Raw genomic sequence first — 21,004 nt, forward strand, 5'->3', positions numbered from 1 at the left:
CCCTGTCTTCAACTACCCCCAACAGGCCACGTTTTCGGAATTTCTCTTAGATAATATAGCTGGCCAAAATACCAATCCATTGACTCTGACTTAAAGGACCAGTGCAAGATAAAGGAAATCCTGTAAATATGTCCTGTTGGAAGTACTTAAGGACAAGGTTGAGAACCACTGCCCTGGCGTGTCTGCAAAAAAGAAAAAATATATATAATGTTTGGGGTCTCCTACATGATTTTCACATGTAGGAGAGGAGTGCTGAAAATTTGCATGGTATGGAAGTGGTTAAAGTGGAACCCTCCTATCCTTGGCAGCCAAGGAAGCTGCCATCTTGGCCTCCGTTTGATCTATAGTTGCCATGGATGCATATGTGATCAGTTATGACACCAACCATTTGATGGCTTGACAGTTCTGTTGAAAGCACAAAAAATTCTAGGCATCAAGAGGAAAGGCTAAGTAACGTGATGTCATAGCCAGACCCAGGGGAAAGAGTTGATGTTACAAGATGACGCAGGGTGCTCTACTGTTAGTGATTTCTTCCACAGGTTCTCCTCTGCTTGCTTTCCGAATTGCTTCCATCAACTACAGAAGAAAACATTAGAAATGAAAATGTCAGAATGTACAATGTAGTTAATATATAGAGAACCTCTTACAAAAAGATTACATTGTATATGAAAACCATATACCAAGACATAACAAAACTATGTGAACCCCTTGGGAATTAATGGCACTACTGCACTAATTTGCCAGAAAATGTCATTGGACCCTCATAGAAGTCACAAGTAGTGGCTCGCTCCCTCCTCACCGGACAGAGGCGCAACAGTGAGAGCCAGTGGCGGCCCATCCATGCGTCCAGCCCGCTAATCTACATTAGAAAAAAGTAAAAATTGCGCCAGCCTGATGATATAACATTCAAGTTCTTTTCAAACCACAGAAAATTAATCAATGGTAAAAGTCCATGCGATGCGACACTGAATAACTGGAACAGACAACACCCGGTGCACTGATAAGGTGATCCACCACCACACAGACTGAGGCTTACCAGAAATAAACCAATCAAGAGCGTTTAATATTGGTCTCAGCAGATATCCAGAGTATAACCCCAAGCCAGGATAAGATGTGCAGCTTAGATCATAACGATCATATATCCAGACTTGACGCAGACAAATCCTCTTAGGCTTTTCCGGAAACTCATCACCATGTCATATAAGAAGAAAACTTCAAATAGTGTATTACGTCGAAACGACAAATTTATTAAAAGGTAAAAACCTACTTACAGCGTTGAAGCTAAAACAGGCGTGTAAAAACAGATGCCGGCCGGCATAAACAGGAGCCCTTCCTCCTCGTGAGAACGCGGTGACGTCACTGCAAGCCGTTGACCGAGACGTGTTTCGTCATAAAATGACGTTTTCAATGGGACATCCCCATTGAAAACGTCATTTTATGACGAAACGCGTCTGCAGAGAGCTTGGACTAGCGTAACAAAGGCTACCATCCGTAACACACTACACCACCAGGGACTCAGATCCTGCAGTGCCAGACGTGTCCCCCTGCTTAAGCCAGTACATTTCTGAGGTTTGTTAAAGAGCATTTGGATGATCCAGAAGAGGCTTGGGAGAATGTCATATGGTCAGATGAAACCAAAGTAGAACTGTTTGGTAGAAACACAACTTGTCGTGTTTGGAGGAAAGAGAATGCAGAGTTGCAACCAAAGAACACCATACCAACTGTGAAGCATGGGGGGGGGGGCAACATCATGCTTTGGGGCTGTTTCTCTGCAAAGGGAACAGATCCGTGTACATGCAAGAATGAATGAGGCCATGTATCGTGAGATTTTGAGTGCAAACCTCTGCCCATCAGCAAGGGCATTGAAGATGAAACGTGGCTGGGTCTTTCAGCATGACAATGATCCCAAACACATCGCCCGGGCAATGAAGGAGTGGCTTCATAAGAAGCATTTCAAGGTCCTGGTGTGGCCTAGCCAGTCTCCAGATCTCAATCCCATAGAAAACCTTTGTAGTTGAAAGTCCATGTTGCCCAGCGACAGCCCCAAAACATCACTGCTCTAGAGGAGATCTGCATGGAGGAATGGGCCAACATACCAGCAACCGTGTGAAGACTTACAGAAAACGTTTGACCTCTGTCATTGCCAACAAAGGATATATGAGATGAACTTTTCATATTGACCAAATACTTATTTTCCACCATAATTTGCAAATAAATTATTTCTAAATCAGACAATGTGGTTGGATCTGTTTCCACATGTTGTCTCTCATAGTTGAGGTATACCTATGATGACAATTACAGGCCTCCCTCATCTTAAGTGGGAGAACTTGTACAATTGGTGGGGACTAAATACTTTTTTGCCCCACTGTATTTAATTCATGACATTGGGGTGGATTTACTAAAACTGGAGAATGCAACCTGGTGCCACTCTGCATAGAAACCAATCAGCTTCCAAGTTTTTTTTTTTTGTCAAAGTTTAACCAGCCGCCATCGTTATACAGCAGCACATTGGCGCCGCTGTGCAAACCACTGTAGGTGTTCGTCGGCCGCTTTAAGGAGCTGTGGAAGGGAAACACCCACAGCACGAAGCCCAATGGCATGGCTGGCAGCCGCGATGTCCCTCGACCACCCGCGTACACTCCACAGCGAGCCAGAATAGAAATCTGTCAATGTAGACAGGCAGAGCTCTGTTCTGACAGGGAAGGAGAGAAATAGTCTGTTCCTAGTGATCAGGAACAGCGATCTCTCTACTCCCAGTCAGTCCCCTCCCCTCACAGTTAAGCCTCTTACATACGATCAAATTTTCCGATGGGAATTGTGCGATGACAGGCTGTTGTTGGAAAATCAAATCATTTGTACGCTCCATCGGACAATTATTGTCAGATTTTCCGGACAAATGTTGGATAGCATGCTTTAAAATTGTCCACCAACAATTGTGTGATGTCGGATTTTCCGATCGTGTGTACACAAGTCTGTCGGACAAAACTCCAAAGTACAAACACGCATGCTCAAAAGTAATGCTCACCATAACACAACATTAGCAGAAGGTGCCCAAAGGGTGGCATTAAAGAGCTGAAAAAAAAAAAAAAAAAAAACATGCAGTTGTGTGCCGTTTGTATGACAAGTTCCTGGCCAACGCCCTTCAGACAAAAAGTCCTACGCTTTGTCTGCAGAAAATCCGATCGTGTGTATGAGGCTTTAGAAACACTTCCTATGGAACACGTTTAACACCTTGATCGCCCCTAGTGCTTAACCCCTTCCCTGCCAGTGACATATGAGCCCGGTTCACACTTATGCGATGCCAGACATTGCATGTAATTCGCAGCACACTGCTGTTCACATTACAGGCAATGTCTGTGCGGTGCGATTACAGATAGTATGGCTGACATCGCGCCACAGTCGGTCCAAACACGCACAGGACCCTTTTTTCTGTTCGGACCAGAATCAGATTGCATGCGATCCGATTCATGTCCGAACTGTCAAAAATGTCCAATCTGTCCACCGCAATGTCGCAGTCCCATTAAAAAAATTCAATAAAAATCTTGCCCCTATTTTGTAGACGCTATAACTTTTGCGCAAACCAATCAATATACGCCAATTGTGTGCGTTTTTTTTTTTTGCCAAAGATAAGTAGAAGAACACACATTGGCCTAAACTGATTTATTTTTATTTTGGGGGGTATTTATTGTACCAAAAAGTTAAAAATATCGTTTTTTTTCTATAGTGCAAAAAATAAAAACCGCAGAGGTGATCAAATACCACCCATCAACATAGAGACATGGTGCTTTGGGGGAGGGGGGGGCAGCGCCCCCCCAATGTTGAGGGCATGTGGCCTGGTATGGTTCAGTGTCCCTCCCCGGTTTTCACTTCAGTTTTACTTGGTGACAAATTATGCTTGCTGACAAAACTGCAGTTAGGTCAGGGGCGTACCTAGAGCATTTGGCACCCGGGGAGGATCAAAGATCTGGCACCCCCCACCTTAAAATATAAAAACACTCCACTGTGCCCCCTGCATACCTCTACATCCTTCAATATCTCTTTGTCACTACTTTGTACCCCCTCTCCACAACTGTACCTCTGGACCCCTTTACATTACACAGCCCTCTGCTTCTCTGGACCCCTTTACATTACACATGACCCCCTGCATGTTACACAGACCCATCCCCCTTCAGTGCAGACCCTTTCCTCCCCATTCAGTACCTTAGATCAGCGCGGCGGTGGCACATGCACAGAAGGTCCCCTCCCCCTCTGTGCATATAAACAGAGGAGGGGGGTGCAGCTTCACTCGGCTATGCCTGTGTGACGTCAGGTTTTCTATCGAGAAGTGCCGAACACCCGTGACCGCTCAGACAGCCCGCGGCCGAGAGAGGAGGGGGATGGTGCAGCGGTGTCACCCCTCTCCCCCCTTTGTATCGCCACTGTAGCTGCCTCTCCCTGCTGCTCTTATCTGCCGCTGCCAAACCCACCCCGCGGCGCTTTTACCGCTTCAGTCACGGAGTGGGGGGCACCAGCCTGACACCCCCCAGTGTGCGACACCTGGGGTGGCCCGCTCCCCACTTGGTACGCCACTGGTGGGAGGAGTTATGCTGGGCGCTGTCAACCTTTGCTGTTTTCCAGTGTCCAATCACCTGGAGGTGGAGCATAATTCATTGGTCCAATAATTTCTTCTCGTGTCCTGCTTCCCACCCCCCCTAAAGGCAAATGACAGCCGAGCAAGAGCTCTCTTGTCTGGGTGGGTGGACTTCCTCCCAAGAAGAGGCTGCGCTGCGGTGTGATTCATCGGACAAGGCCAATCACAATAGTAAACAATGAATTTCATTCAGAAAAAGTGGTTGCTAGTACAAGTGAAATTCATTGTTATAAGAAATCATAGGGTGTGTAAAAAATCCTGATTACTTCCCCAGAATAGTGCAGTGCTACCGACTATGGCAACAACGTTTTGCTCTGGTAACAGTATTTAACCGCTAGGACCGGGCCTATTTTTCAGACTCTGGGTTTACAAGTTAAAATCTTTTTTTTTTTTTTTTTGCTAGAAAATGACTTAGAAACCAAAACATATTTTTTTCAGACAATCTAGAAAATAAAATGTCGTTGCAATACTTTGTCACACAGTTTTTGCGCACTTTAACCTCTTCCATACAGGGCTTTTATACACACCTCCATACCGGGCCTATTCTGGCACTTCTCTCTTACATGTACAAATCATAATTTTTTTGCTAGAAAATTACGCAGAACCCCCAAACATTATATATGTTTTTTTAGCAGACACCCTAGGGAATAAAACGATGGTCATTGAAACTTTTTATCGTGCACGGTATTTGCGCAATAATTTTTCAAACGCCTTTTTTTGGGAAAAAATTTTTTTCATGAATTAAAAAAACAACAAAACAGTAAAGTTAGCCCAATTTTTTTGTAAAATATGAAAGATGATGTTACACCGAGTAAATAGATACCCAACATGTCACGCTTTAAAATTGCGCACACTCATGGAATGGCGCCAAACTTCGGTACTTAAAAATCTCCATAGGCAACGCTTTGAAATTTTTTACAGGTTACCAGTTTAGATTTACAGAGGAGATCTAGTGCTAGAATTGTTGCTGGCACTCTAACGCACGCGACGATACCTTACATATGTAGTTTAACCACTTCCAGAACTGCGCACGACCATGTACGTCCTATTTTTAAAGATTGATATCTCGGTAACGGCAGCAGCTGCTGCCACAACCGAGGTATCGATCTTTAGTGTGCGCGGTCCGGTACACCATAACGGCGGTCTCCGAGGCGGATTCGCCGCTATCGGTGGCGGGAGAGGGCCCCCCCTCCCGCCGCTCTCCCGCACCCTCCGCCGCTTACCGGAGCCGTCGGTAGCGGCGGAGGCGATTGGGACTGTTCGGCTGGTGACTGGGGACGAGACTGAAGGAAAAATCTCCTTCGCCCGTCCCCATAGCTCTGCTGGGCGGAAGTGACGTCAAAACGTCAGTCCCGCCCAGCCTCTTAAAGAAACATTTTTTTTTTTGTCATTTGAAAAAATGACAGTTTCATTTTTTTTTTTCTTGCATTTTAGTCTATATATGAGATCTGAGGTCTTTTTGACCCCAGATCTCATATTTAAGAGGACCTGTCATGCTTTTTTTCTATTATAAGGGATGTTTACATTCCTTATAATAGGAATAAAAGTGATTACATTTTTTTTTTATTTTTTTTTTTTCAGTGTAAAAAGTAATAAAATAAATAAAAATAAATAAGAAAACCCCCAAAAAAATGTTTTAAAGCGCCCCGTCCCGACGAGCTCGCGCGCAGAAGCGAACGCATACGCGAGTAGCGCCCGCATATGAAAACGGTGTTCAAATCACACAAGTGAGGTATCCCCGCGATCATTAGAGCGAGAGCAATAATTCTAGCCCTGGAGCTACTCTGTAGCTCAAAAAATGCAACCTGTAGAATTTTTTAAACGTCGCCTATCAAGATTTTTAAGGGTAAAAGTTTGACGCCATGCCACGAGCGGGCGCAATTTTTAAGCGTGACATGTTGGGTATCATTTTACTCGGCGTAACATTATCTTTCACAATATGTAAAAAAAATGTATTGTTGTCTTATTTTTTAATTAAAAAAATGTGTTTTTTTTCCAAAAAAAGTGCGCTTGTAAGACCGCTGCGCAAATACGGTGTGACAAAAAGTATTGCAATGACCACTATTTTATTCTCTAGGGTGTTAGAAAAAAAAATATATAATGTTTGGGGGTTTTAAGTAATTTTCTAGCAGAAAAAAATGTTTTAGTCTTACAAACACCAAATCTGAAAAACACCTAAGGTCTGGAAGTGGTTAAACGGCATTTACATATGTCGGCGGGACTTACGTGTGCATTTTTTACACTTTTTTTTTTTTTATTATCACTTTTATTCCTATTACAAGGAATGTAAACATCCCTTGTAATAGGAATGTGTGTGACAGGTCCTCTTTATGGAGAGATGCGGGGTCAATAAGACCCCACATCTCTCCTCCAGGCTGGAAAGCATGAAATCGGTGAAAAAAAATTCACCGATCTCATGCTTACTGTTGCTTAGCAGCCGCAATTGCGGCTTTGTTTACTTACGGGGACCCGGGCGTGACGTCATCACATCGCGCCCGGGTCCTCCGACGGTCATAGAGATGACTGGTGACCATCTGGTCACCAGTCATCTCTATGCTTCCTGACAGCGCCGGACGATTCATTCTCCGGGGCCCCGATGGCACGGGAGAGCCCGGAGAAGCACCGGATGGCGGCGGGAGGGGGGGGGGGATGTCCCCTCCCACCGCCTGTAAGAACGATCTAGCAGCGGAACCGCCGCTATGATCATTCTTACATTGTGCAGAATCGCTGGCACAAGAGAACGATATCTGAATGATGCCTCTAGCTGCAGGCATCATTCAGATATCCACCCGCAAAGCCCAGGACGTCATATGACGTCCACCCGGATCGTTAGAGGTCTGTTGTGGACGTCATTTTACAATGGGCTGGTATGGATGTGGTTAAAGAACAAAACAAAATACACTTTTTTTAATAAAAAATAATAATATATAAAAGACAGTAAAAAGTTAGCCCAATTATTTTTCTAGATTGTGAAAGATAATGTTACCCCAAGTAAATTGATACCCAACATGTCATGCTTCAAAATTGAGGAATGGCAACAAAAATTTCCATAGGTTACAGAGGAGGACTGGGGCTAGAACAATCGCGGTGATACCTCACATGTGTGGTTTTAAACATAGTTTTCATATGCGGGAGCAACTTGCATGTGCGTTCGCTTCCGCGGGATGGTGCGCTTACATTTTTTTTTTTTCACACTGTCCCGTTAAAAAATAAATAAAAAATTGGGTCACTTTTATTCCTATTACAAGGAATGTAAACATCCTTTGTAATAGAAAAAAAAAGCAAGACAGGAACTCTTAAATGTGAGATCTGGGGTCAAAAATACCTCATATTTACACAAAAATGCAATTGCAAATAAAGAAAAAAAAAAAATCCCCTTTAAGAGCATTGGGCAGAAGTGATGTCGCTTCCGCCCTACAATCCTATTGAGCCGAGTGGGGGGGGCCATCTTTCCCTCACTTGGCATCCAGGAATTGAGGGGAGAGGAACCGATCGGCTCCGGTAAGCGACCGGAGCGCGGCAGGAGGGGGGTGGGCCCTCTCCCGCACACTGATAAAAGTGATCTCACGGTACATCCGCCGCTCAGACCACTTTTTTCTGAAAGAGGACAGTCTGCCGTTTTTAAAAATACCGGGGCTAGCTGCTGCCATACCAACGGTATTTAACGGCAAAGTACTGATGTAAAACGACGGCAGCTGGTCCTTAACCACTGCCCGCCCGGCGGGTTTTTACGGCCACAATGTGGCTCTTAATTGCCGGGAGGCCGTCTATATACGGCCTCCAGCCACTGGGGGGCGCGCGCACGCCTGACGCGTCACTGAGATGCCAATGCGCGTGCGTGGTGGCCGCGATGTCCACCAGGTACCCGCGATCGGCAGTGACAGAGCCGGGACGTGGAGCTCTGTGTGTAAACACAGAGCTCCACGTCCTGTCAGGGAGAGGAGACTGATGCTGTGTCCCTTGTACATAAGGACACAGCATCGGTCACCTCCCACAGTCAGTCCCCTCCCCCCACAGTAAGAATCACTCCCAGGATACACATTTAACCCCTTCCTTGCCAGTCACATTTATACAGTAACCAGTGTATTTTTATAGCACTGTTCGCTGTATTAATGTGAATGGTCCCAAAAATGTGTCAAGTGTCCGATGTGTCCACCATAATATCGCAGTCCTGACAAAATTCGCAGATCGCCGTATTACTAGTAAAAAAATAAATAAAAAAAAAATCAGAATTCTATCCCCTATTTTGTAGCCACTATAACTTTTATGCAGACCAATCACTATACGCTTATTGCATTTTTCCTTTTTTTTTACCAAAAATATGTAAAATACATATCGGCCTAAACTTTTTTTTAAATGGGATATTTATTATAGCAAAAAGTCGCTCTATTTTTGTTTATACCGCAAGAAATAAAAACCGCAGAGGTGATCAAATACCACCAAAAGAAAGCTCTATTTGTGGGGAAAAAAAAAAAAAAAACGTCAATTTTGTTTGGGAGGCACGTTGCACGACTGCGCAATTTTAATTTAAAGCGACAAAGTGCATAAATGTTGCCTGGGCAGGAAGGGGGTATATGTGCCCAGTAAGCAAGTGGTTAAAGGGTCACTAAAGGAATTTTTTTTTTTTAGCTGAAATGATTGTTTACAGGGCATAGAGACATAATAGTTAACCGATTCCTTTTAAAAATGATTAAAAAATAGATAAAAACAATCATATAATGTGCCTGCAGTGTAGTTTTGTTTTTGTTGTTGTTTCCTGGTTCTCTGATGTACAGAGAGCCACTAGAGGGCAGTCAGCCAATAGAGAGCAGTGATACTTTGTCTAAAACTCCTCAGCACCAATCCAGTTTCGTTTTACACACAATAATCACATTAGTGACCACCGTGAGAAATCTCCCAGCACTGTGGTTATCAGGAAACAGGCAACCAGGAAGTGTCCAGAACAGAGAGGATTTACAGCAACATTAAAAGCAAAAACGAACAATGAGGACATGAAACCAGGACTGCAGTAAGGTAAAGGAAGCCATTTAGCTAAAAAAAAAAATTCCTTTAGTGACCCTTTAAGTAGTTAATAAAATAAATAATAATACAAAAAAACTATTTTCATTATTTTGTTTTACATACTGTCACCATTCAGTGTCCCTGATCACTGCCACACAAGTTATATGAGGATGCAGTGGTGACAGAGTGTGTATATGTATATATATATATATATATATATATATATATATATATATATATATATATATAAAATCTCACACACACTTTTTTTTTTTACATTTCTTTTCCAAAAAATTGTGACAAAAAAAAAAAAACTTAAAGCAACTAGCCATCCCTCTTACTAAATACCTCGGACTGTCTACTTTCCAAAAAAAAAGGGTCATTTGGGGGGTATTTGGACTGTTCTGGCATTTTTAGGGTTCTTTATGGACCTTGCTTTGTGCTCTGGTTCAAATCATTTGGTGGATGGGGGATTATGGTGTGGGGTTGTTTTTCAGGGGTTGGGCTTGGTCCCTTATTTCCAATGAAGGGAACTCTTAAGGCGTCGGCATACCAAGACATTTTGGACAATTTAATGCTCCCAACTTTGTAGGAACAGTTTGGGGACGGCCCCTTCCTGTTCCAACATGACTGCCCACCAGTACACAAAGCATGGTCCATAAAGACATGGATGAGCGAGTTTGGGGGTGGAGGAACATGACTGGCCTCCAACATCAGTGCCTGACCTCACCAATGTGTTTCTGGAAGAATGATCAAACATTCCCATAGACACACTCCTAAACCTTGTGGACGGCCTTTCCAGAAGAGTTGAAGCTGTTATAGCTGCAAAGGGTGGGCCAACTCAATATTGAACCCTACGGAGTAAAACTGGGATGCCATTAAAGTTCATGAGTGTCCCAATACTTTTGGTAGTGTGTGTGTGTGTGTGTGTATGTATGTATATATACAGTGCCTTGCGAAAGTATTCGGCCCCCTTGAACTTTGCGACCTTTTGCCACATTTCAGGCTTCAAACATAAAGATATAAAACTAATTTTTTTTGAAGAATCAACAACAAGTGAAGTGGAACGAAATTTATTGGATATTTCAAACTTTTTTTAACAAATAAAAAAAACTGAAAAATTGGGCGTGCAAAATTATTCAGCCCCCTTAAGTTAATACTTTGTAGCGCCACCTTTTGCTGCGATTACAGCTGGAAGTCGCTTGGGGTATGTCTCTATCAGTTTTGCACATCGAGAGACTGAAATTTCTGTCCATTCCTCCTTGCAAAACCGCTCGAGCTCAGTGAGTTTGGATGGAGAGCGTTTGTGAACAGCAGTTTTCAGTTCTTTCCACAGATTCTCGATTGGATTCAGGTCTGGACTTTGACTTGGCCATTCTAACACCTGGATATGTTTATTTGTGAACCATTCCATTGTAGATTTTGCTTTATGTTTTGGATGATTGTCTTGTTGGAAGACAAATCTCCGTCCCAGTCTCAGGTCTTTTGCAGACTCCATCAGGTTTTCTTCCAGAATGGTCCTGTATGTGGCTCCATCCATCTTCCCATCAATTTTAACCATCTTCCCTGTCCCTGCTGAAGAAAAGCAGGCCCAAACCATGATGCTGCCACCACCATGTTTGACAGTGGGGATGGTGTGTTCAGGGTGATGAGCTGTGTTGCTTTTACGCCAAACATAACGTTTTGCATTGTTGCCAAAAAGTTTGATTTTGGTTTCATCTGACCAGAGCACCTTCTTCCACATGTTTGGTGCGTCTCCAAGGTGGCTTGTGGCAAACTTTAAATGACACTTTTTATGGATATCTTTAAGAAATGGCTTTCTTCTTGCCACTCTTCCATAAAGGCCAGATTTGTGCAGTATACGACTGATTGTTGTCCTATGGACAGAGTCTCCCACCTCAGCTGTAGATCTCTGCAGTTCATCCAGAGTGATCATGGGCCTCTTGGCTGCATCTCTGATCAGTCTTCTCCTTGTATGAGCTGAAAGTTTAGAGGGACGGCCAGGTCTTCGTAGATTTGCAGTGGTCTGATACTCCTTCCATTTCAATATTATCGCTTGCACAGTGCTCCTTGGGATGTTTAAAGCTTGGGAAATCTTTTTGTATCCAAATCCGGCTTTAAACTTCTCCACAACAGTATCTCGGACCTGCCTGGTGTGTTCCTTGTTCTTCATGATGCTCTCTGTGCTTTAAACGGACCTCTGAGAGTATCACAGTGCAGGTGCATTTATACGGAGACTTGATTACACACAGGTGGATTCTATTTATCATCATTAGTCATTTAGGTCAACATTGGATCATTCAGAGATCCTCACTGAACTTCTGGAGGGAGTTTGCTGCACTGAAAGTAAAGGGGCTGAATAATTTTGCACGCCCAATTTTTCATTTTTTTATATTTTTTTGAAATATCCAATAAATTTCGTTCCACTTCACGAGTGTGTCCCACTTGTTGTTGATTCTTCCAAAAAAATTACAGTTTTATATCTTTATGTTTGAAGCCTGACATGTGAAATTATTCAGACCCCCTTAAATTTTCCACTCTTTGTTATATTGAAGCAATTTGCTAAATTCATTTAAGTTCATTTTTTTTCCTCATTATGTACACACAGCACCCCATATTGACAGAAAAACACAGAATTGTTGACATTTTTGCAGATTTATTAAAAAAGAAAAACTGAAATATCACACGGTCCTAAGTATTCAGACCCTTTGCTCAGTATTTAGTAGAAGCCCCTTTGATCTAATACAGCCATGAGTCTTTTTGGGAAAGATGCAACAAGTTTTTCACACCTGGATTTGGGGATCCTCTGCCATAAAGCCCCGACTGGTGGAGGGCTGCAGTGATGGTTGACTTTCTACAACTTTCTCCCAACTGCATCTCTGGAGCTCAGCCACAGTGATCTTTGGGTTCTTCTTTACCTCTATCACCAAGGCTTTTCTCCCCCGATAGCTCAGTTTGGCCAGACGGCCAGCTCTCGGAAGGGTTCTGGTCGTCCCAAACGTCTTCCATTGAAGGATTATGGAGGCCACTGTGCTCTTAGGAACCTTAACCACTTAAGACCCGGACCTTTATGCAGGTAAAGGACCTGGCCAATTTTTGCGATTAGGCACTGCGTCGCTTTAACGGACAATTGCGCAGTCGTGTGACGTGGCTCCCAAACAAAATTGGCGTCTTTTTTTTCCCACAAATGAGCTGGCATTTCTAAAAAAATTCTAACACTACATCCAGCACCGTGCTGCATATAAAATTACACTGACCTTTATTTTTTCTTTTGCCGTAGATATCGTTTACCCGTGGAATTCACCGCGGCTTCCGGGTAGGGAATCCCGTGGGAGTGGGCGTTCCTATTGTCATGCCAATTGATTGACATGCTAAACGACGGCGCACACAGCGCGTCACGACTTTCCGAAGGAAGCTCGGGTCGGCTCTATTCGGCGCCTGCGCACCGGCGCCGAATAGAGCCAAGCTTTCTTCGGGAAGTCGTGACGCGCTGTGTGCGCCGTCGTTTAGCATGTCAATCAATTGGCATGACAATAGGAACGCCCACTCCCACGGGATTCCCTACCCGGAAGCCGCGGTGAATTCCATGGGTAAACGATATCTACGGCAAAAGAAAAAATAAGGTCAGTGTCATTTTATATGCAGCACGGTGCTGGATGTAGTGTTAGAAATTTTTTATAGGGTGAACCTCCACTTTAAATGATTTCAGCAAAAGGCTGCAATATAACAAAGAGTGAAAAATTTAGGGGGTCTGAATACTTTCCGTACCCACTGTGTATACACACACACATAATATACCGTATATACTCGAGTATAAGCCAAGTTTTTCAGCACATTATTTTTGTACTCGAGTCTGTGTCCATCTTCGACTTTGTGCGCCTGATCCCGGCCAGCTGTAGGTCCTCCTGGACCCCAAACTTGGCACACATGTAGCCCTCGTCATTTATAAGTGTGCAAAGTTTGTTGTCCGGGGGGGCACTGATTTTTCAGAGCTGGGCACCCCTTCCATAGACTCCCATGTTAAACGTCAGTCTAGTCACACAGCGCCAGAGATCAGGTAGGGAGATTGGGCACAGCGAGGCATGCAGATGGACACAGTGAGGCATGCAGATGGACACCCTAGGCTTATACTCGAGTCAATACGTTTTCCCAGTTTTTTTTGTGGTAAAACTAGGTTCTCTCTCTCCCCCTGTTTGTGGATTCTATAACTTCCCTACAAACTAAATAATATACACTGATTTGGGTTATTTTTACCAAAGCAATGTAGCATTATACTGTACATCTTGGCCTAAATATAATAAAGATTAGAACAAAAATTTGGGGTTTATATGGCAAAAAAATAAAAACCGCAGAGGCGATTAAATACCACCAAAAGAAAGCTCCATTTGTGTGAAAAAAAAATTGACAAATTTGGGTACAGTGTAGTATGACCGCGCAATTGTCATTCAAAGTGTGACAGCGTTTAAAGCTGAAATTGGCTGGGCAGGAAGGGGGTGCAAGTGTCCGGTATTGAAGTGGTTAAGAAAGGGATTTTACAGTCAAAAATGGTTAAAGCTGAACTCCAGGAAAAATGTATTAACTGAATACCAAACGATTTCTTGTTGACAATGGTAGCTTGGCTGAAAAGCTAACCTGGGCCAATCACAGCTGTCCTGTACACAGACAGCAGTAAATATGGGAAAAAGGATGCAGCTTTCACTCCACACCACAATAAATACTTATTCATATCTCGGAATCAATTATTTTTCCTTTTTAAAATAAAGTAACAGACCAGAAAACTTACATCTTTTTCATAAGGGAAACCACCAAGTGCCAGCTTGGAGAAGACACGTTGTCCGTTTATTTCAATTTCAAAGGCTCCTGGAAAATAAAACCCGATCAGATTAATAGGGATCACAGGAGCACCAATACAACATAAGGGGCTACAATTTGCAGGTGTAGTACCCACCTGTTCCACCAGGGCGAGACTCAATGGACACATCAGGGAACACCTCCCGAACCGCACTAGCCAGCTCCTCATAATGGGATTTAAACCCACAAGGCTCACTAGAAAGAAGACGTTAATAACATCACAGATTAGAATAAAGGTCATACACATTGGGGTTCAATTATAAATGTTTTCACACAACTTTCACCGATTTGAACTGCCTAAAATGGGAAAAAAGAAGAGAAAGATAGAGACCCTTTTGTGTTGGCAGATGTTCTAATGGCTGTTGATGAGACCATCGGATACCTAATTACATAGCTGGAGCACTTAGATCATTAGATATCTGCACAGTGACATTTTAGAGCAGAATTACAAGTAAAGGCTGCAGCCTAAGGGCTCATGCACACTGGGCCTTTTTTAACGCGGCTGCTAGGGGCACCTGTCATTTTTATTTTCTGCCTCCAATTGCCCCTGCATGTCAGCCTATGTGTCCATGTGTTACGAGGCAGCAAAACAAACACCGCCAGCGCATCCAGAGTAAGGATGAGCTCTGGCGTGTTCGCATAGTACATGTGCAGAGCCCGCCAGGAAGTCTGCACGGCGCTGCGCTAATCACAGCCAGGGAGACATTTCCAGATCTCTGCAGTCGAGCATCGGGACAATGTCTCCCTGGCTGTGATTAGCGCAGCGCCGCGCCGTGCAGGCTTCCTGGTGGGCTCTGCATGTGTACCATGCGAACACGCCAGAGCTCATCCTTAATCCAGAGCAGCAATGTTTTGGCAGAAAAAATGCATGTCGTGTGTAAACGCATGTTATCACTAGGCACATCAAGTGTTTAAGGGTTAATTCTATTTCAATGACAAGAATAAATTATTATTTTGGCCAATCAAATAATTAAGTGCTTGATGCTCGTGTGACGGAACCGTCCAGCACCGCGATTAGGCGCTTCCTTCTGCCAAACAGTGCCTCCTGCCCTCCAAACCGTTCCGAGCAGACAGAGTCAATACCAGCCCGTTTACCCCAAACATCGAACACAGGCAAGGACCAAAGGAATGACTGTTTATTGAAACTCAGACACATACTTTATACCCCACAGGAGGGCATTCCCCCAACAATTCAAACTGTAAACAGGAATATAATTGACAGTGAACAATCATCTTAAACAGTAAGTTAAAGCGGAGGTCCACACAAAAATTGAACCTCCGCTGTCCGGATTCCTCCCCCCCTCCGGTGTCACATTTGGCACCTTTCAGGTGGGAGAGGGGAGCAGGTATTTGTACCCACTTCTGGGCATAGATCCCTGCATTATCTGCGGGAATCTACGCCAGATTCGGCTGCCCCTGCTGTCTTCTGGGAGAGACACAGGTCCCAGAAGACAGCAGGGACCTGTGGCATGCGCAGTAGGGAACCAGGAAGTGAAGCCGCAAGGCAAACACCGGGCGCCAGGTCGTATTTGCAACTAGAATTCGCAACCTGGCACCTAGGGCAGCACAGCTGGGGTATCCTGTCTCCGTGCGCATTCCCCCCTCCGATGCGCAATCACGTTAGGCCGCGCCGGGCCTGTAATTGAGGACGCGGCTTTGCGGCCTTCTGCAGTCCTTTTCTCCCTTCTGGAATCTGGCGCCCCCTTGAGGTGGTCGTTGGTATGACAAGACAACCAGCAATGCTAATGGAGCGTCCATTGCCTTTTTCACTGCCCGCCTATCTCCTTCCCTTTACTTAGAACCCCCAAACATACATACACACAATAAATAAAATTATATATATATATATATATATATATATATATATATATATATATATATATATATATATATATATATATATATATATATATATATATATATATATATATTTTTTTATTCTAACACACTAGAAAATAAAATGGCAGTCGTTGCAATACTTTGTCACACCGTATTTGCGCAGCGGTCCGACAAGCGCACTTTTTTGGGAAAAAATACACTTTTAATAAAAAAATAAATAAGACAACAGTAAAGTTAGCCCAATTTGCTTTATATTGTTTAAGATAATGTTACACCGAGTAAATTGATACCCAACATGTCACGCTTCAAAATTGCGTCCGCTCGTGGAATGGTGACAAACTTTTACCCTTTAAAATCTCCATAGGCGACATTTAAAAAATTCTACAGGTTGCATGTTTTGAGTTACAGAGGAGGACTAGGGCTAGAATTATTGCTCTCGCTCTACCAATAGCAGCGATATCTCACATGTGTGGTTTGAACACCACTTTCATATGCGGGCGATGCTCGCGTATGCGTTCACTTCTGCCCGCGAGCTCGGCGGGACGGGGCGCGTTCCTGGCTCCTAACTTTTTTAGCTGGCTCCTAGATTCCAAGTAAATTTGTCAAGCCCTGCCTTATTCCCTTACCGAAGATGGCGGTGGCAGCATCCGAGAGCCGAGGCAGAGATCGGGTGAGGAAATCGCGGGCGCGCTGGACAGGTAAGTGTCCTTATTTTAAAAGTCAGTAGCTGCAGTATTTGCAGCACTTATGTTTTCTCATCAAATGCCACTTCAGCTGTGCTTTTTAAAAGGCCCGTACAAACGATCGGATTTTACGACAATAATTGTCTGATGGACGTGTTGAGTCGGATAATCCGGCTGTGTTGGCGGAATCAACGACAACAAATGTTGGCTGTTCATGCTCATAAAAATTGTCAGACAATAAATCGGTTACGTCGGATTATCCGATCGTGTGTACACAAATCCATCGGACTAAAATCCGAAGTACAAACACGCATGCTCCGAACCAACGCTAAACATTAAAACAACATTAGCAGAAGTGGCCCAAAGGGTGGTGCTAAAGAGCAGAAAAACATATTTAAGTTTTGTTGGCTGAAAATGTTGGGCCGTGTGTATGCAGAACAAGTTCACGGCCAACGCCCTTCGGACCAAAATCCATGGTTTGGTCCGACAGATATCGGATTGCGTGTAAGAGGCTTAAGTCTATATCTAAAAGTCCATTTAAAACAATATACTGTTAATATTTTCATCACACACACGTTTATGGATTAGGCTCCAAAGTAATGAGTGCTGCAGCAACATCCAGCCAGAAACTGTTCCAACCATAGATCGATGTTCGTATGTAGTGGTCGACCGATATATCGGCCGTTTGAGAAATCGGCATCGGCCGATTTTTATCCAAATTAGGCCGATATTTAACATGGCCGCTAGTGGTGCCATGAATCACCGTTGATCCGTTATCCGAAGGGGTCACCCCCTTCGGATCGTGACACTGTGATCCGCGGATTGCCGCCGCGGTCACAGCATCAGGAAAGGCCGCGGCTTCGGCATAGCTCCGGAGGCGCGGCCATCTTGGTACACCCAGCTGGGCGGCCCTCCTCTCTGTTTACACCCACAGAGGAGGGGCCCGTGCTTGTAGGACACACACACCGCTCTCTGGTGTCTGTACTGAGGGAGGGGGGGTGTCTGTACTACGGGGGGCAGGGGTTTCTATACTGGAGGGAGAGGGGGTCTGTACTGAGAGGGGGGGGTGACACAATTTTTTTGCGCCAGTGCCAATTAGTGCCACCTTCCATCCAGTGCCGCCTGCCAGTGCCAACTAAAGCCATCAGTGCCACCTGCCAATGCCAACCAGTGCCATCTGCCAGTGCTAACTACTTCCATCCAGTGCCACCTGCCAGTGCCAATTAGTGCCACCTGCCAGTCAGTGCCAACCAGTGTCACTTGCCAGTGTCACCTGTTAGTGCCATCTGCCAATCAGTGCCACCTGCCAGTGCCAATAAGTGCCACCTGCCAATCAGTGCCATCTGCTAGTACCATCTTTCAGTGCCATCCAGTGCAACCTGCCAGTGCCAATAAGTGCCACCTGCTAATCAGTGCCTTCTGCTAGTGCCATCTTCCAGTGACAATTAGTGCCACAAGCCAGTGCCATCTGCCAAAATAAATAAAAATCGGCCTAAAATATCAGCCACCGGCCACCCGATTTCTAAATATCAGCATCGGCCAGAGAAAAACCCATATCGGTTGACCTCTATTCGTATGCCAGCACACCACACACCACAAATCCCATCCAGAAAGCTATTTTTATTGAAGAATGAACTTTCTGTGATGTGGTCATTCTTCAAGCCTAGCCTTCCAGACAACATTTGTGGTCCGTGGTGTGCTGGCAAATATGAATGTTCACTTAAAACTTTATGGTCCACAGGGTGACAAAGCTACTATGCAACTTCACTACAGAACAAACAAACAGTGTTGTCAACCTGTTGAAGGAAGAAGAAAAAAAAACGACTGGCAGGATCAAAAGGAGCAGAAGGGAGAAGAAGAAGCAAGAAGGGAGAAAAGAAGAGGAAAGGGGCGGGAGGGGAGAGGGCAAATGTTGGATGGCAGGCTTTAAAATTTCCAGCCAACAACGCTCTGTTGTCGCATTTCCGTCACAAGTGTGTGTACAGACAAAACTCCAAAGTACAAACACGCATGCTCGGAAGCAATGCTCACCAAACACAACATTAGCAGAAGGTGGCCAAAGGGTGGCACTAAAGAGCTGAAAAAACACGTAGTTTCATGTTTGTTGGCCAACAATTGTGTGCCGTTTGTATGCAAGACGAGTTCCTGGCCAACACCCTTCGGACAAAAGTCCTACGCTTTGTCTGGTAAAAATCTGATTGTGTGTATGAGGATCAACTGTGTGTGTGGGGGGGTGAGTGTAGTGACTGGAGGAGAGAGATTGCTGTTCCTGATCACTAGGAACAGCAGATGTGTCTCTCCTCCCCTGACAGAACGGGGATCGGTCTGTTTACATTGACAGATCTCCATTCTGTCTCTCTCAGGAGCGATCGCTGGTGGCCGTGGAACAAATGCGCCCCCTAGTGTGGTCTTAAAGCAGCCGACGTACAATGATTCATCCAGGAGAGCCAATCTGCCACGGTACAACTGTGGCGGCTGATCCATAAGTGGTTAAAGCACCTGGACATAATAAGCAAATATGGGGATTTGGTCACACCATAAGGCCAAACAACACCAAAATTAACATACCTGCTGCCCACTCACACCTGAGACCTTGTAAAACTAACCAGTCACACTGGGGAGAGAGAGAATCGCTAATGGGGCCCAATTTGGACATTTTCACTTAGGGGTGTACTCACTTTTGTGAGATACTGTAGGTGATCACCGACACCAATGATCTTTTGGGTTATCTGTAAGGGAGGATTGTTCCTAGTGGTCACTAGTGATGGGCTAAGGCAGCAATGGCAAACCTTGGCACCCCAGATGTTTTGGAACTACATTTCCCATGATGCTCATGCACTCTGCAGTGTAGTTGAGCATCATGGGAAATGTAGTTCCACTGGGCTAAGGTGCGTTTTTGATCCTAGTCCCAACCCAGCTGAGTAATCCTGCCAGGAAGCCGACACTGCACCAATCGTAGCAGGAAATGTCTCACTACCTGTGATTGGCAGTGTCGGCTTCCTGGCAGGATTGAAGTCTGTGATGGGAATAGTGCCATAACAGGGATAGATACAATTCTGCATCTAATGCAATGTAAACAAAGCCCAACATCACAGGGGCATTTATTTTATCAGTTCAGACACATTAGCTGGGCATAGGACTTCCACCCCTGATAGGGAGCATTAGACTGCAGCCTCCATCAGGGTGAATGGAGTGATGTGATTGGATACATGGGGATGTGTACAATCAGCAGCTCTCAGCTCAGTAAGAGATCCTCATCGTTATATGGCTGATGAGAGGGAACTCAGTGTCACCTGTCTACACCACAACACACAGCAGCATGATTATTAGTTCCTGGCTGATCCTTCCTACACCAAGCCTGCCACAGGAAGATCAGCCTCATCTTACCAATACTCCACTACAAGGTTCACCGTCATCATCACCAGGATACTGCACTGCTTCTAACAGCTGTCACACACCAAACCACCTTCTTCCTCCTTTATTTCCGCCCTCGCTGTGCCACACTTCCGCCCTCGCTGTGCCACACTTCCGCCCTCACTTTACACCACACTTCCGTCCTGAAAAATGAGCTAGCACCCTCTACTGACGGTTTTATATATTGCACACCTGTATAAAGTCCAAGGAAATCTTTCTCAACCAGAGGAGCTCCCTTCACTTTCTGATAAGCACAAATAAAGTGCATAATGGGGACACAGACAGCAATAAAAACTCCACAGAAGGTTAAACCCTTCCCCCATTCTATCTAACATTTGATAAAAAAAAAGGTTTGCCCAGAGAAAATTTGACATTGACATTGAGGGTAAAATATCTCTGAATTAACTACAGCGTTAGTTTGTGTTTCTGATGCGCTTTGGATGCGTTCGGATGTTTTTTTTTTTGTATTTGTAGAGAAAGAGCATTGAGCGCTTAAAACGCATCTGCAGCAGACTTCCATTGACTTAAAGGGGTTGTAAACCCTCCTGTTTTTTCAACTTAATGCATCCTATAAATGCTACTTAAA

At 44.5% G+C, this 21,004-nt stretch overlaps 1 protein-coding gene across 1 annotated transcript; it reads right to left on the minus strand.

Moving 5' to 3' along the window:
* Window positions 1–255: 255 nt before the first annotated feature.
* MIEN1 (migration and invasion enhancer 1) lies at window positions 256–20,532 on the minus strand. The gene is made up of 4 exons (XM_040331431.1): window positions 20,392–20,532; window positions 14,580–14,677; window positions 14,415–14,491; window positions 256–576 (listed from the first exon to the last, which is right to left on the minus strand). Exons 1-4 carry the CDS (start codon window positions 20,421–20,423, stop codon window positions 493–495), a joined length of 291 nt encoding a protein of 96 aa, XP_040187365.1. The 5' UTR covers window positions 20,424–20,532; the 3' UTR covers window positions 256–492.
* Between the last annotated feature and the right edge of the window lie 472 nt (window positions 20,533–21,004).

This window comes from Rana temporaria, chromosome 12 (assembly GCF_905171775.1).
Source record: "Rana temporaria chromosome 12, aRanTem1.1, whole genome shotgun sequence".
In the NCBI taxonomy this organism is placed as follows: Eukaryota; Metazoa; Chordata; class Amphibia; order Anura; family Ranidae; genus Rana; species Rana temporaria.

Bases quoted from the DNA above. Each gene is read 5' to 3' on its own strand.
- MIEN1 (XM_040331431.1), bottom strand. From the start codon at position 20,423: ATGATGACGGTGAACCTTGTAGTGGAGTATTG. The intron at 14,492-14,579 runs GTGGGTACTACA...TTTATTTTCCAG, and splicing joins GTCTCGCCCTGGTGGAACAG to GAGCCTTTGAAATTGAAATA. The intron at 577-14,414 runs GTAAGTTTTCTG...TTTCTTCTGTAG, and splicing joins GTTTCCCTTATGAAAAAGAT to TTGATGGAAGCAATTCGGAA.